The 15165-nt window shown below is 36.4% G+C and overlaps 1 protein-coding gene and 2 long non-coding RNA genes across 5 annotated transcripts; 2 read left to right on the top strand and 1 right to left on the bottom strand.

Moving 5' to 3' along the window:
* Window positions 1–2154: 2154 nt before the first annotated feature.
* On the top strand, window positions 2155–6010 carry LOC108866178. Its single transcript, XR_007256594.1, has 3 exons — window positions 2155–2207; window positions 2308–2645; window positions 5825–6010. It is a non-coding gene; the product is annotated as an uncharacterized LOC108866178 (long non-coding RNA).
* Window positions 6011–6596: 586 nt separating this feature from the next.
* LOC103960377 (probable aldo-keto reductase 2) lies at window positions 6597–9738 on the bottom strand. 3 transcript variants are annotated; one of them, XM_048579685.1, is made up of 6 exons: window positions 9375–9738; window positions 8313–8513; window positions 7769–7941; window positions 7587–7689; window positions 7328–7415; window positions 6904–7080 (listed from the first exon to the last, which is right to left on the bottom strand). In XM_048579685.1, exons 1-6 carry the CDS (start codon window positions 9588–9590, stop codon window positions 7043–7045), a joined length of 819 nt encoding a protein of 272 aa, XP_048435642.1. In that variant the 5' UTR covers window positions 9591–9738; the 3' UTR covers window positions 6904–7042. The 3 variants fall into 3 exon arrangements, with proteins under 3 accessions (XP_009371115.2, XP_048435642.1, XP_048435643.1); XM_048579686.1 differs by having other exon boundaries at window positions 7328–7412; window positions 9375–9735; XM_009372840.3 differs by lacking the exon at window positions 7328–7415 and having other exon boundaries at window positions 6597–7080; window positions 9375–9734.
* Window positions 9739–14417: 4679 nt separating this feature from the next.
* On the top strand, window positions 14418–15151 carry LOC125475148. Its single transcript, XR_007256519.1, has 2 exons — window positions 14418–14718; window positions 14861–15151. It is a non-coding gene; the product is annotated as an uncharacterized LOC125475148 (long non-coding RNA).
* The last annotated feature ends 14 nt before the right edge of the window (window positions 15152–15165 follow it).

The following is a 15165-nucleotide window of genomic DNA, read 5'->3' on the forward strand; positions in this document are numbered from 1 at the left end:
TTTAGAACAACCACGAATCGTGATTGGGATTCAGAGTTATCCTAGCTTAACAAGCTATCATGGACGGTTCGTGAAAGATTTTTCAGTCATTGCCTTGCCATTGACAAGAAAAGAGGTTAAGTTTGAGCGGGATGATAATTATGAGTAAAGGTTTCAACAGTTGAAGTATTTCCTCACTCATGCACGTATTTTAGTATTCCCAGAGAATGGTGGTAATCATAAATTTTTAGTGATGTTTCTTAAATGGTATTGGATGCATTTTGATGTAAATGTTAGGGTGATTACATACATTTCACGACAAAAGGAACCTCATGAAATGAATTACCCTACTGGTGATTTGGAAGTCATGATTACCATTCTTGTTGCGAAGTCATGAAGACATTATATTTGGTAAGAATGCAAGATTTTTACGAATCCAAAAAGTCTCTAATATCCATTACTTGGAAGGATTTTGATATGAGGCAGCGAAGGTGGATTGAATTGTTTAATGAACATGATTGTACGACCAGGGAAATCGTAAAATTGTTCTAGCTGATGCACTTGGTGAAAAGACTGTGGTAAGAGTTAATGTCTGGCACGCTTGCCAAGATTGTCTTCTTGTGGATTGGAAATCAACTGAAGTAAAGTTGAGAATGGAAGATTGAGAGGAAGTTGTAATTGCTAATTTTCAAGTTAAGTCTTTTTAGTAAGGTCGTACTCAAGACTCAAATGGTTAATTAAGAAAATTAAGAATTAACCAAGACAAAGAAAGAAGGGAAAAAGAAAGATTGTTGAGTTCGAGAATAGGATAGTTATGATTGAACTTGAAGTGATAGTTGATCAATGTACCAAGTTAGTACATTTACTCCAGTGTTGAGTAACAACCACAATGCAACAGTATTTATATGTTTTATGGAGAAGAGATTTGGGTTACGGAACTGCTAAGTTTCTTAAGTATGTTGGTTGCGCAGTTTCCGATGTAACGCCATAAGGACTATGAAATATGTCGATTTTTGGCTGATTTGTGGAAGAAATGCTTCTGGATATAAAAGATTCGATCACGAAAGAGTTTTGGTAGGCCCTGAAACTATGGATGAGTCTTCTCAAAGTATTCAGGTGATTAAGTTTAACCTGAGAGTAGCCAAGAATGGCAAAAGAGATTAATAGTTGAACATGTCATTAATCGAGTGTTTAACGTAGATGATCTTATAATTTTGAAGTTTTCACTTTAGAAAAGTATGATTCGGCTTGAAAAGGAAAGCAAATTAAGTCCTAAGTACCTCGGACTTTATGTGATCATCGAAGAGTAGGTGAAGTTGTATACAAGTGGTGATGTCTTCAGAATTGGCTAAGGTGCATAATGTATTATATTTCGATGCGTTGTCACTAGGTGGCAGATTCGTCACATGGAGTTCCGGTGCAACTATTGAGAATTAATCCGGATTAGACTGGTTGAGGAATCAAGGACGACTTTGGATGGGAAAAAGAATGTATTGAGAATTAAGACAGTGTAATTGGTAAAGAATTTGTGAAGAAAGCATTCAGTGGAAGAAATTACGTGGGAGAAGGAGAATCGGATGAGAGAGATTTATCCGAAGCTATTGTATGAGTTTAGATGATTTAGTTGGTTGTTGGAATTTCGGGGACGAAATTCTATAAGGAGGGAAGGTTGTCACAACCCGTCCCGGAATTTTAATTTCGAGGACGTGAAGTTATGAAAATGCCCTTAAACGGGACTAAGGGGCGTAAAATATGTTGTAACTTGATGATTTGGGGATTGGGTAGGATCCCACATTCCTCAAATCTCTCCCCCATTTCTGCATCTTGTCTTTCTCTCTCCTCCCTCACAAATCTCAGAGTTCTCTCTCTCTCTCTCTCCTTCGAACTCACACAGACCACCCACAAACCACCCTAAAACTATACCAACGAAGGATCTAAGACCACCATCGTACTCCTGAGGACCACACGAACACGATGGTACCAATTTCAGGTGAGTTTCACTTCGGAAAACATGGATTTCAATTTCACTGTGCGTGTGCACTGTTCATGCACACGTAAAGCTTGATGTTTTTGGGATTTTGAAGCTTATAGGAAGCTTGGTGAGGTCCTAAGGAAGCTCGGAGTGCTTCGTTTGAAGGATTTGGACGTCGGGATAGCTTGGTTCAAAGTTGGCCGGAGCTTTCGAGGCTTTTTCCGGCGAATCCACGGCGAGTTAGGGGTCGAGGCAGGTATTGATGTGTTCGTCTCGTCAATACCTTCATTTTGATATATAGTACGTCGAAAATGGTTAAGAAATGAAGAAGTTATGACACTTTGAAGTTTACCCAGAAATTCCGGCAAAACACCCACCTCCGGCGAAACCAGTCCGGCGACGCGAGGAAGAAGACGCGCGCGTGGGCAGCGCGTAGACTGGGCGCGTGGAGGCGCGTGAGAGCTCCAAATTGCGTTCTGAAAATTGTCACGTGTTCGTGACGTCGTGTAGATCACCGTGGTATATTCACACACTCAAATCGAGCAACGTATGAGAAAGTTATTGACGAATGTTTGGTGTATGCGCGTTAAATAACGATAATTTGGTTACTTTTTGTATAGGTGAAAATTATACAGAAGAAGAATGTAACCAATCTAGGGGAGGCTCAGGGACCCACGAGACGTCGATGTGATCAGTGAGTGGGCAGTTATTTTTCAGTATATAAATATATACGTATGCTTGACGTATTTCTTAGAAAACGTATTTTAAAAGAAATACGAATTAAATATCCTGTCATATATGCATCATATTTTAATATGTGCATTACCATAATTATGCATACTGTTGCATGGTGCTGAGGAGGCCTAGGTAAGCTACATTTGAAATACCTTGAAATACATTTGAGATACGTACTAAATACATTTGATATACGTATGAAATACGTTTGGAATACGATTGAAATACTATCATCACATGCATTAGTAGTGGCATACATTTATATATGCGTATTTGGTGCTGTGGATGATAGGAGCATATTTATGCGCCTTAGTTAGCTAGTTCTTATGCATTTTTGTTATGTTTTATTCGTTAAAGTAGTCTTTTAAGCTACTTTCATGTGTTTTCAGGTTTAAAGGACATATTACATGAAATGATGCAATTGGGAGCTTTTGGAGCAAAACTGAGCTGGAATGTGGTGTATGCAAATGGAGCACGAGGAATGAACGAGGTTGAAGGTCAAAGGAGCTTAAGAAATGAAGAAATGAAAGTGAAGAGCAAGGAAGTCGGAATTGGTAACCAAAGTTTCTAAAGTTGGAAGTTTCTATTCTTGGAGGTTTCCATTGTCGTGAGTTTCTATTCTTGGCTTTGGGCTTTTAGATGACCTAAACCCTAACTCTTTGTGGACCCTAAGCCTATGCCGCACCTAAACCCTAACCTTAGCCCATTTTAGAGCCATTGCCGTGGGCTTTAGCCCAAGTCCTTTCCCTTGCCATGCAAGGGGGGGCATTTTAGGCCCAAATCCATGCATTAAGCCCTTCACCCTAATTGGCCCAAATCCATGCATTAAGCCCTTCACCCTAATTGTTCCTCCTAATTAGTGCATCCCACCATTCCATTCCATTCCATAATTTCCATTAGTGCATCCCACCATTCCATTCACACTTAAATGCCCATTATCCCATTTTTTTTAGCTTTTAATTCCACACCATCCCATTATCCTTTACATCCACTAAACCATGCATCCACATTCACCTAAATAAACCCTAAATTACATCCACTAAACCATCCATCCACCATAATTCCCACCATCCACACCTTTTCCCATCCACCAAATACCTTAAACAAACATCCATTAACACCCATTCTCTTCCTATAAATACCCATTCATTCCATTCACCAAATATCTCATTTTCCATTGTAATACACAAACACTTCCCCTTCTCCATCTTCTCCATTTCCACTCCATTCCACACTTCCATTCCCCCAACCAACCTATCCTTAAACCTTGTGCTACAACAACGAGGAAGAGAAGAGTGCCTAAACGTTCATACAATTCAAGTTTTGAGTTGTTGGAATGTTTAGGTGTTTCTTTGATTTCAAAGTTTCATTTTAATTCTCTTTGTTTTGTACGTATAAGGAATGGAAGAGAAGAGTGCTTAAACGTTCATACAATTCAAGTTTTGAGTTGTTGGAATGTTTAGGTGTTTCTTTGATTTCAAAGTTATGAGGAACTAAACCCCCTTTAGCTAGGGGGTGATTCGAAACTATGTTTATATTTGCAATATGAATTGATTAACTTTCGTTGGAATTTCATAAGTTGTGGATTCAATTTGTTTAACCGTTTGATTGATAACTTATTTATGAATGTTTATTAAGAATGCGCGCTTAATTTTCATGCATAAATATGACGCTAGAATATAAGTGAATTTCACCTAATCGTTATGAACTTATATTCACAAGTAGTGGAGGTTGCTTATAAACAATCGCGTTAAATGAATTCTTGGCACGAGTTTCATGCTCATCATAGTAACGAATGCCTCGTCAACACTTATAGTTTTCATAATGCTTAATGATCTTTGATTGTATCTTTATTGTGCTGTTCACGTAAAGAACTTTTGGAGAATGTTGTGAATTGCGTTGCGCAAACCCATCCAATTCATTAACTCAAGGAAAACTTGACGGTTAATTTAAGCGGACCTAATTAATCCGGAGTGTTGAGTTTCATAATTTATCGAAAGACCAACTGAGAATCAATCTTGTATGCAAGTATAACATGTGTGGAGAAGAACCCCTTAGCTAGCCTTCATTCCATTCATTCCATCACAAATTCATATTTACATTCCGCTTAGTTTATTAACTTATTTTGTTATTTCAATTTTCGTCAAATCAAAACTTTTCCCCCCCCCCTTTACTTTCTTGTTCTTTAGTGCTTAGAATCTGTTTAGTTTATGTTTTAAAGTATTTTGAATCAAGCCATAATCTTAAATTCATCCAAAATTAGTTTTGAGTCTTTTGGTTTGTCTTAATGTTTTAAATTTTAGTTTTGCATTCTTTGAGTCTAGTTTAGTGTTTTATATTGTTTTTACGTTTTTAAGTCAATTTAGAAGGTTTTAGCAAGCCCTCCTAATCCCCGGTCTAGAACGATCCCTCACTTATCCATTCTACTACAATTGTCAAACGAGGGTTTAATTTGAGTGTCAAGTAAATCTCGCATCAGTGGACGCACAGGTAAGTGCCAGGTAAGTGGTATTCATGTTTGTATTCAGTAGTAGCTTGAGATGCTTAGAGAGCTCATAATCTGCACCCCCGGTGTTAGTGCTCCCGCCCGTGGCCAGGGCATAGCCTTCACGTGATGTTCACCTCCCGCACCACACGCTCAGCTTGGATCCAAGTTAGGTGCACATCCTGTCGTACAGACCACATTAGGTGGTTCCGACTCGTAGGTGACCCGCGATTGATCGCACAGCTTCACGTGATCGTAGCACTAGAGCGTATATATATTACACCAAGCCTGTCGTACAGACCACGTTAGGTGGTTCCGACTCGTGTGCAGATTCAGTTATTGAGTTGAGATTGGAGCTCTATATGCAGCCGTACAGGTCACGTTAGGTGACTCCCGGCTGCCAGATTATATGTTATTGATATGAGTTATGCTTGAGCACTTACATTTCATTATGAGTTTCCGACATGGCATATTCTTGAGCATGAATGATATACCCTTGAGCATGTTTGGCATATCTATACATAAGTATATATGTTTATTTTCTGGGAAGTATACTTGTTTTACGGCGAGGGGTTAGTATATTCAAAGAGAAAAGAAGGTTTTGAATAAGTTTGTTTTACTGACCCACTCAACTTTGTTTTGCGCCCCTCCAGGTTTAAGATATCAGAGCTTGGTGGCTACGAGGAATCCAACGGTGTTCTGACAGAATGGACAAAAATTAGGACTCACTTTTGGGTGTTTCATCTTAGAAATTGTATCTTTAAAGCTTCCGTACTGTGTAAATGGTTACGTCACTCTCACGTGACGGCCAGCATGCCCTCCTTCGGGACGGGGTGTGTCAATACTATGCACTTTACCCTTTATTTTGTCCTTATCATTAAAACTGAAAGTTTTCAAGCATTTTTCATTAGCTTTTTTTTTTTTTAATTTAATATTTATAAATTCATTAAATCCAACTACTAATATTCTAATATGATCAAAACCACCGGTAAAAAAAAAAAATTAAAAAAAAAAAATCTAATGGTCCAAATTTAAATCGAACGGCTAAAGTAATTTTAAATAAAAAAAATTTATGTTTTCATATTCTTTCATAGTGTTCCACAAGTTTCATAATGTTGGTTTAGATGTTTTCATTTTCGGTTCATTTTGTTAGTCAAGGTATTAATTTGTTTCAATTAGGCTCATGAAGTTTGATTAAACTCTTCATTTTCAGTTGTACCAATTTATACTTTTCATGCAAAAGTTCTTTCAATAAGTTAAAGCCATATTTCAGTGTAAATAACATTAACTATCTATAACAATCTTTTATCCTTCTGAAACATATTTTTTCGTACAGTTTCTAATCCCGCACAGCAATGCGAGCAATATTTCAAATCATTTCCTAAAGTGGGAAAGAGTTGCCAGTTTTGATACTCAAACAGCACGTTGAAATATACCAAATGTTTTTGTCTCAAAGAAAGCAATTACATACAATGTAGCATACACTACTTATTCTCGGAAACACGAGGAAATTCAGAAGAGCGTAAAGTACAAAGAGACATCACTAATACGACAGTGGCACTGCACATACTCATGCGGCTTTCCATGAAGACAGTGGCGGAGTTTCGGAGTCCTTCCAAGTAAAAGCGTCATCCATATATCTGTCACCTTTAACGGCATCGGCTGAAGCATAAGATTCAAGCTCGGCCATTTCTTCTGGTGTCAGTTTCACAGACAGAGCTCCAATATTCTGGTTAAAATTCTCAATCTTGGTGGTTCCGGGTATGGGACACACATCATTCCCTTGGTGATGAACCCAGGCCAGTGCTAGCTGAGATGGCGTGCACCCCTTCCTTGCTGCAAGATCACTAACCCGCTCGAATATTGTTTTATTATGCTCTAGGTTTTCGGCTTGGAACCTGGGTAGATACTGCAACCAATAAACCACATATATAAGCAACAGGATTAATGACTTTATCAAAATGACATGATAAAGGGCCAGCACAGTTCATACGCCTTCATAAGCATGTACAACATAACTTTGTAACAACACAACACAGATTCCTCGGATTGTAGTAAATAAATCAATTAAGGGAGGTTCGCCTGACACTAAACTATTAATCTAACTGGGATGAACACATAACCTTCAAAAATGATAATATTAAGGATGTTTATACCTCTAATGTCGAAACAAATCAGGTCCACTTCGCTACTTAAATTAGAAATCAAATTTTTACTGCACGGATTCCGCAAGAGGATAGCCTGCTAGGAGAGATTACTAAACTTCGTGAGATCATTCCTAATTTGAGGAGTTAAGGTATTCACAATAATAGCACGAGGATGCTACAATGTAATTTCATAATTTGAGGACATAAGGATATTCACAATAATAGCATGAGGATGCTACAATGTTCTCTAATGTGCATATCGACAAACCTTTCGGAAATCATCATTGGCTAGATTGTCGACTAAATTAGCGCCTGATGAAAAAAATCCTCTTCCTAGAGGACTGTATGCAACAATACCAATGCCAAGTTCCCTGAGAAAATAGGAAAACAAGATTAACATCTATTGCCACCTCCTTAATAAAACAATTAATAAGTCCTGCTAAGCCTCACCGGCAAGTTGGAATTATATCTTCCTCCACATCTCTAGCCCACAACGACCACTCCAACTGCACTGCTGTTATTGGATGAACAGCATGTGCTCTTCTTATTGTGGAAGCTGAGGCCTCGGATAAACCAATGTACTTTATCTTACCCTCTTCAACTAATTTCTTGAGTTCCCCAACCTTGTAAAGACATAAAGAAATTTAAGGAATCATGATGCAAACACTCTAGTAAAAAAAAGCAATTATACAGTGGTTTGTTTAAACTAATTTGGATACAATACATGACTTGGAGACGAACGGAATCAAGTTGACGAATTGATAAAATATGTGACTTGTTAAAATGATAGAAGACATCGTAAATCTCCAAATAACTTCCTGAAAATGCAGATGCTTACTCACGCTGGATAAGAGTTGGTTCTCTTCGAGTACCGTTCTTACAAATACATCTGTCATGTTTTCTTAGTTCATAATATTCTATGAAGTTGTTAACCACATTGTTCTGCAATTGCAATTAAAAGGAGATCAAAACTTAGTGAGTGAAGATAACAAACCGTGACTTCAATAGGGACACGGGTGTCAACGCGATGCTGATAATAGAGATCAACGGAGTCAATGCCAAGGCGCTTCAAGCTACCCTCAATAGCAGCTCTCACATACGCAGGGTCACCTCGAACGTCCCACTTGTCATCCACAGAGCTGCCACCAAATTTCGTGCCCAATTCAACCTTGTCTCGCACCCCTCCCTTGAGCGCCTGCTCCTCATTAAACCAACAAAATCCAATTCACTCCATCATTAGTCCACTCAATTCAACATCAATCCAAACAAAACCCACAAAGCAAATACATATAAATTCACTACAGGAACAAGAGTAAATCGATTGAACCCAATGCACTTGATCATCAGTTCATTCCATTCAACAATCCTAACAAAACCCACAAAGTAAAATTAAGGAAAACTAATGAAAAAGACTTGAAAACTTTGAGTTTTAATGATAAGGATAAAATAAAGGGTAAATAAATAGTACCATGATTGACTTTTTAGGGTAAAAATGTAATTTTTCGTTAAAGTGAACAATACCGTAAGTTTTTCGTTAAAACTCCCTAAAATTTATATTCTACTCTCTTTTTCTCTCTCTCTAGAAGAACAACAATGAAGCCAACCCAGTTCATTTCATCATCAATCCAAACAATTCCAAACCCAAAAGTTGCTAACAGAAACTCAGAGTGACTGATTGTGATTGTGACTTGTGAGCAAAAATATTGAAAGTCCTCTGGGTATTTAGGGTCTCTCTGGATTAGGGTTTCTCGGTATTATCTGGGTAATAGGGTTTGTGTCAACCCTAGTAGTGTTTTACCTAGTTAATAGTCGTTTGTTTTCTTCTTGTTGTTCTTAACTTGTATAAAGGTCTTATCTGATTGTCATCTCCTTGGATTGCCGGCTCCTCAGCGTGATTCAAGGAGTCCTAGATTAGGGTCTTGAGTGTTGAGTGTAGTTTGCAACTCACTCAAACTCCCCTATATATTTGTATCTTGTTTGTGTTCTCAGTACGATGAGCAAATACAAAAGATTGGAAACTTTAAAATTCAACAAAAAAAGTCAGACAAAACTTTACCTTGCCGAGAAGAATTTCGTTGGTGTAGGGGCCGTAGACGTCGGAGGTGTCGAGGAGGGTGACGCCGGCGTCGATGGCGTGGTGGATGAGAGTAATCATGTCTTGGTCGGGCTTCGGAGGGCCGTAGTGGCCGGACATACCCATGCAGCCAAGGCCTTGAGCCGAAACCTCCAGGCCTTGCGATCCCAACTTGATCCTCCTCACTACTCCTGCCATTGCTTGATAACTGCGGTTGTTGTTTTTGTCTGAATTGCAAAGTGAGGAGTGAGAGTGTCTCTGTGTGCGTTTGTGTGAGAGAGAGAGACGTGTATATATATGTGTGTGTGTGTGTGTGTGATATGAATGGAGGCAGTTTGTTCAAATGAGGGAGCAGGATGGATGGTGGTGGTGTGGTTCGTGGAGTCGTAAGCGGAGCGAGTCATCTTCCACTTCTAGAAGGATAAGTAAACGTAAGGGCCTGCGTAACAGTGATGTTGATTGAGTGAGTGATGTATATAAATTTTAATTTTCCGACACCAATGACGGTGGCTGCCACAATTTCCGGCCCTAGCGGTCAGCGGGATGTGTGTCATGTGCAATAAGGACAAAAATATAAATATATTTATGCTTATAAATAGATTAGTCCACAAATTGTGGTTTAATTATTGCAGGCAATATTTGCCATCATGCATGTTAGCGACATCGGTTAAGTCCCGCAATGAACGCAATCCCCGTGTTTAGTTAACACCTTTGAGTTTGGAATCATGAGCGGACTGCCAATGATAAGCCGGAAAGGGGTGAGGATGACGTCAAGTCCTCATGATAGAGTTATCTGGGGTTATTTAAAATAGTATATTTTTAGTTTAATCCATCTATTCGATTATCTTCCAGGGGAATGAGGGGGTTCCTCTGTGGCCCTTTGCATCGTCAACTCCTCAAATGTTCAATGAGTTGGCTAGAAGGAGAAAATATTAGTATAGGGAACACAACCCGGTATACCAGTATCATAATATAATTGGTTGAATTTTGTTTCCTTCCAAGTTTTCAGCCAAGTGTAAAATTACACTTAGTCTACCAAACCTTGTTCCCAATACATTGAAAAACCTCTGGGCTAGAGGTATGGCTTTAGATGCCTACTTGTAATATATTTGTCATTAGCCTTGTCAATCTCTTCATCATACGTTTAGATTATCTGAAAAAGAAAACACAGACGTAAGGTTTTGATTGACGTGAATAACACAAAAGACCGTGTTGTACAAATCATCAGGGATTTGATACCACAAAGCACAGTAGAATTTTAGAAAAACAAACGAAAAGTCCAAAAAACCTTCCCTTTTAATGAAAATCCATTTTTAAAGGTATAGTGAATAGTATTAGGGAAAGGTATAAATGTGGTTTTTCGTTAAAAATGAACAGTACCGGAAATGTTTTGTTAAACCTCCCTAGAATTTTTGACAATCTCGTTGTCTGTAACTTATTCGTGTCTACTTAATTCATTTCACAAACTTGAGTCACCGTAGACCAAGCTACAACTTCAAACAATCTTTCTTCGTTTCAGGTTTCAAAAGCCACTTCAAACAATCGCTATGAACCCGTCTTCATAATTTTTGCTTCGTCTAAATGCGCTGCGCTCCCTTTTCCTTTCCAATTTTGACATGTTCTCAGCAATTGTTAGTACAAAAGATTTGCATAGATATAGAAAGACAATTTTCATAGCCCCATAAGTGTAAGAACTACATCAAAAACTTCAGGTTGACTGACATGGCTATTTTCCCACCTGCTAATCCATAGAAATCCAAACTGCTCCGGCAAGTTTTCAAGTTTTAGAATTTCGTGCATGGGTGGGACGGAGAATGGAAAATAGACATATTGGCCAGCCGGAAGTTTTTGGCATAATTCATCCACTTGAAATTGAGCAAGGTCTCTATTGGGTGATTCTTAATTTCCATTTCCGTAAAGTGATGAGCACATACGACTACATACATATTACTAACGTACACATCCCCAAACACGTACAAATAACATATCAAGCAAGATTTTTTTTTTTATTAAACACCACTACTACAAAAGGGGGCTATAGTGTCGGAGGGTGGTGTCGCTTTAATCTAATATAGTAGCGGATTAGGCAGTTGCGACACTAACTGAACATGACGTCGGATTTACTGTCGCTTATAAGCGTTATTAAATGTTTATGTCGCTTTTAAACCGACGTAAACATATATTTTAATAATTTTTAAATACTAGTGTCGCTTTTAAACCGACGTAAACATTATTTTAATAATTTTTAAATACTAGTGTCGCATTTAAGCGACATAAAGTGTGTGTATATATATATATATATATATATTAAATTATATATATATTAAATTAAATTTTATATCCCTAAAAACTATAATAATTATATATATATATATATATATATATTAAATTAAATTTTAAAAAATTGGTGATCATTGGATTGACTTAAATATACATACGATTCAATTTCTTAAGTGTTATACATACAAAATAAATAAATTTAAATCTACTTAATATATATACACACACACACACCATTGAACTTGATTGGATACGAATTCTATGAAACTAATTTCGACAGTTATAAACGAAAAATCACGATTTAACGATTATTTTAACTCCGATTTTGATGATTTTTTACAGCTACACTCCTGACCCTATATGAATACAATGAATGAATTCGATCTTCAAATTAAAATATTTACACAAGTGGATACTACAAAATCTTATGTTATACTTAATGAAAGTATAAATAAACTCTAAGTGTTAGTCAATCTATTGTTTTGATGGGATACAAATTCTCGGAAACTAATTTCAACGATCCCAACCGTCAAACTTGTTTGCATATGCTTCGAGATCACATCAGCAAAAAATCACAAAAAACAAACATTCAGAGATCAAGTAACGGGACAAAGGTTTTCGACGGTTATAAACAAAAAATCACGATTTAACGGTTATTTTAACTCCGATTTTGATGATTTTTTACAGCTACATTCCTTGACCCTATATGAATAGAATGAATGAATTCGATCTTCAATTTAAAATATTTACACAAGTGGATACCACAAAATCTTATGTTATACTTAATGAAAGTATAAATAAACTCTAAGTATTAGTCAATCTATTGTTTTGATGGGATACGAATTCTCCGAAACTAATTTCAACGATCCCAACCGTCAAACTTGTTTGCATATGCTTCGAGATCACGTCAGCAAAAAATCACAAAAAACAAACATTCAGAGATCAAGTAACGGGACAAAGCTTTTCGACGGTTATAAACGAAAAATCACGATTTAACGGTTATTTTAACTCCGATTTTGATGATTTTTTACAGCTAAACTCCTTGACCCTATATGAATACAATGAATGAATTCGATATTCAAATTAAAATATTTACACAAGTAGATACCACAAAATCTTATGTTATACTTAATGAAAGTATAAATAAACTCTAAGTATTAGTCAATCTATTGTTTTGATGGGATACGAATTCTCCGAAACTAATTTCAACGATCCCAACCGTCAAACTTGTTTGCATATGCTTCAAGATCACATCAGCAAAAAATCACAAAAAACAAACATTCAGAGATCAAGTAACGGGACAAAGCTTTTCGACGGTTATAACGAAAAATCACGATTTAACGGTTATTTTAACTCGGATTTTGATGATTTTTTACAGCTACATTCCTTGACCCTATATGAATAGAATGAATGAATTCGATCTTCAATTTAAAATATTTACACAAGTGGATACCACAAAATCTTATGTTATACTTAATGAAAGTATAAATAAACTCTAAGTGTTAGTCAATCTATTGTTTTGATGGGATACGAATTCTCCGAAACTAATTTCAACGATCCCAACCGTCAAACTTGTTTGCATATGCTTCGAGATCACGTCAGCAAAAAATCACAAAAAACAAACATTCAGAGATCAAGTAACGGGACAAAGCTTTTCGACGGTTATAAACGAAAAATCACGATTTAACGGTTATTTTAACTCCGATTTTGATGATTTTTTACAGCTACACTCCTTGACCCTATATGAATACAATGAATGAATTCGATCTTCAAATTAAAATATTTACACAAGTAGATACCACAAAATCTTATGTTATACTTAATGAAAGTATAAATAAACTCTAAGTATTAGTCAATCTATTGTTTTGATGGGATACGAATTCTCCGAAACTAATTTCAACGATCCCAACCGTCAAACTTGTTTGCATATGCTTCAAGATCACATCAGCAAAAAATCACAAAAAACAAACATTCAAAGATCAAGTAACGGGACAAAGCTTTTCGACGGTTATAAACGAAAAATCACGATTTAAAGGTTATTTTAACTCCGATTTTGATGATTTTTTACAGCTACATTCCTTGACCCTATATGAATAGAATGAATGAATTTGATCTTCAATTTAAATTAGTTTTTTTAAATATTTTGAAACCCAGTGTCGCTTTTAAGCGACATATTGATTTAAATTAGTTTTTCGTTTTATAACCATCGAAAAGTTCCATAGAATTTGTATCCCATCAAGTTCAATGGTGTGTGTATATATATATATATATATTTATTAAGTAGATTTAAATTTATTTATTTTGTATGTATAACACTTAAAGAAATTGAATGGTATGTATATTGAAACTGATCCAACGGTCACCAATTTTTAAAATTTAATTTAATATATATATATAATTATTATAGTTTTTAGGGGTATAAAATTGTTACATTAATATATATAATTATTATAGTATTTTTTAGCGTTATAAAATTAATATATATAAAATTATAGTATTTGAAATATTAGGCGGGAAATTTCCCGCTTGTTTGAATGGATGGAGAGACTTAGTGTCGGTTTTAACCGACGCTAGTGTCATTAAAGCGACGCTATGTGAATTTCAAAAAGCGTGTCAGAAGTTAGCGTCGGTTAAAAGCGACGCTAGTTTCATTAAAGCGACGCTAGTTTCATTAAAGCGACGCTATGTGAATTTCAAAAAGTGTCAGAAGTTTGTGTCGGTTTAAAGCGACGCTAGTTTCATTAAAGCGACGCGAGTTTCATTAAAGCGACGCTATGTGAATTTCAAAAAAAGTGTCAGACGTTTGCGTCGGTTTTAACAGACGCAAACTAAGTACCCATATTTAAACCCCTCTCTTTCCCATTTCAACCGTGCTTTCATTTCTCCCCCAATTTCAGACTTTCTTCTTCTCCTTCCCCATTTCATCTGTGCGTCCCCTTCTTCCTCCTTTTCATTTTTTCCTCAACTCCTTCCCCGTTTGCTTTGGATCACCAGTTTGAAGATCAACATTCTGAAGAACTCCAATTCGAGGAGGAAGAGCTTGAAGGTGGTTCATTTTTAAATTATTATGATTATTAATTTTAGTTTCTATTTTGTATTCTAAATAGTTTTATGCTTAAATTGAAAATTTATTTTTGTTTCTTGGTTTTTAATTGTTTTTTTTGTATTTATGCATGTTGGATCTGAAGAGCAAGGACACTGGAAATCGCAGATCCATAATTTTTTAAAGGTATAAAACCTGAGTTTAATCTATAGAGATTAGAGCCTTAATGTTGAAGTAGTAAAGTATTGGAGCACTGATCTGATGGCAAGCATGGCAGCATGGAGTTGCTAGTATTATATATGGCACTATGGAGCTACAAAATATGTGGTCTTCGACAAAGGCAAGCACAGGAAAGCATGGAGGATGAATTTTTGTAAATTATATGGAATGTTAGATGTAAAACATTTGTATATTATGGCACTATTTTTCTTTTGAATTATTTTTATTATT

The sequence above is a fragment of a genome, unplaced genomic scaffold (genome assembly GCF_019419815.1).
Source record: "Pyrus x bretschneideri cultivar Hongxiangsu unplaced genomic scaffold, Pyrus_bretschneideri_v1 Contig14, whole genome shotgun sequence".
Taxonomy (NCBI): Eukaryota; Viridiplantae; Streptophyta; class Magnoliopsida; order Rosales; family Rosaceae; genus Pyrus; species Pyrus x bretschneideri.

Bases quoted from the DNA above. Each gene is read 5' to 3' on its own strand.
- LOC103960377 (XM_009372840.3), bottom strand. From the start codon at position 9,590: ATGGCAGGAGTAGTGAGGAGGATCAAGTTGGGATCGCAAGGCCTGGAG. The intron at 8,514-9,374 runs GTAAAGTTTTGT...AATGAGGAGCAG, and splicing joins ACGAAATTCTTCTCGGCAAG to GCGCTCAAGGGAGGGGTGCG. The intron at 7,942-8,312 runs GTTTGTTATCTT...TGTCTTTACAAG, and splicing joins GTGTCCCTATTGAAGTCACG to GTTGGGGAACTCAAGAAATT.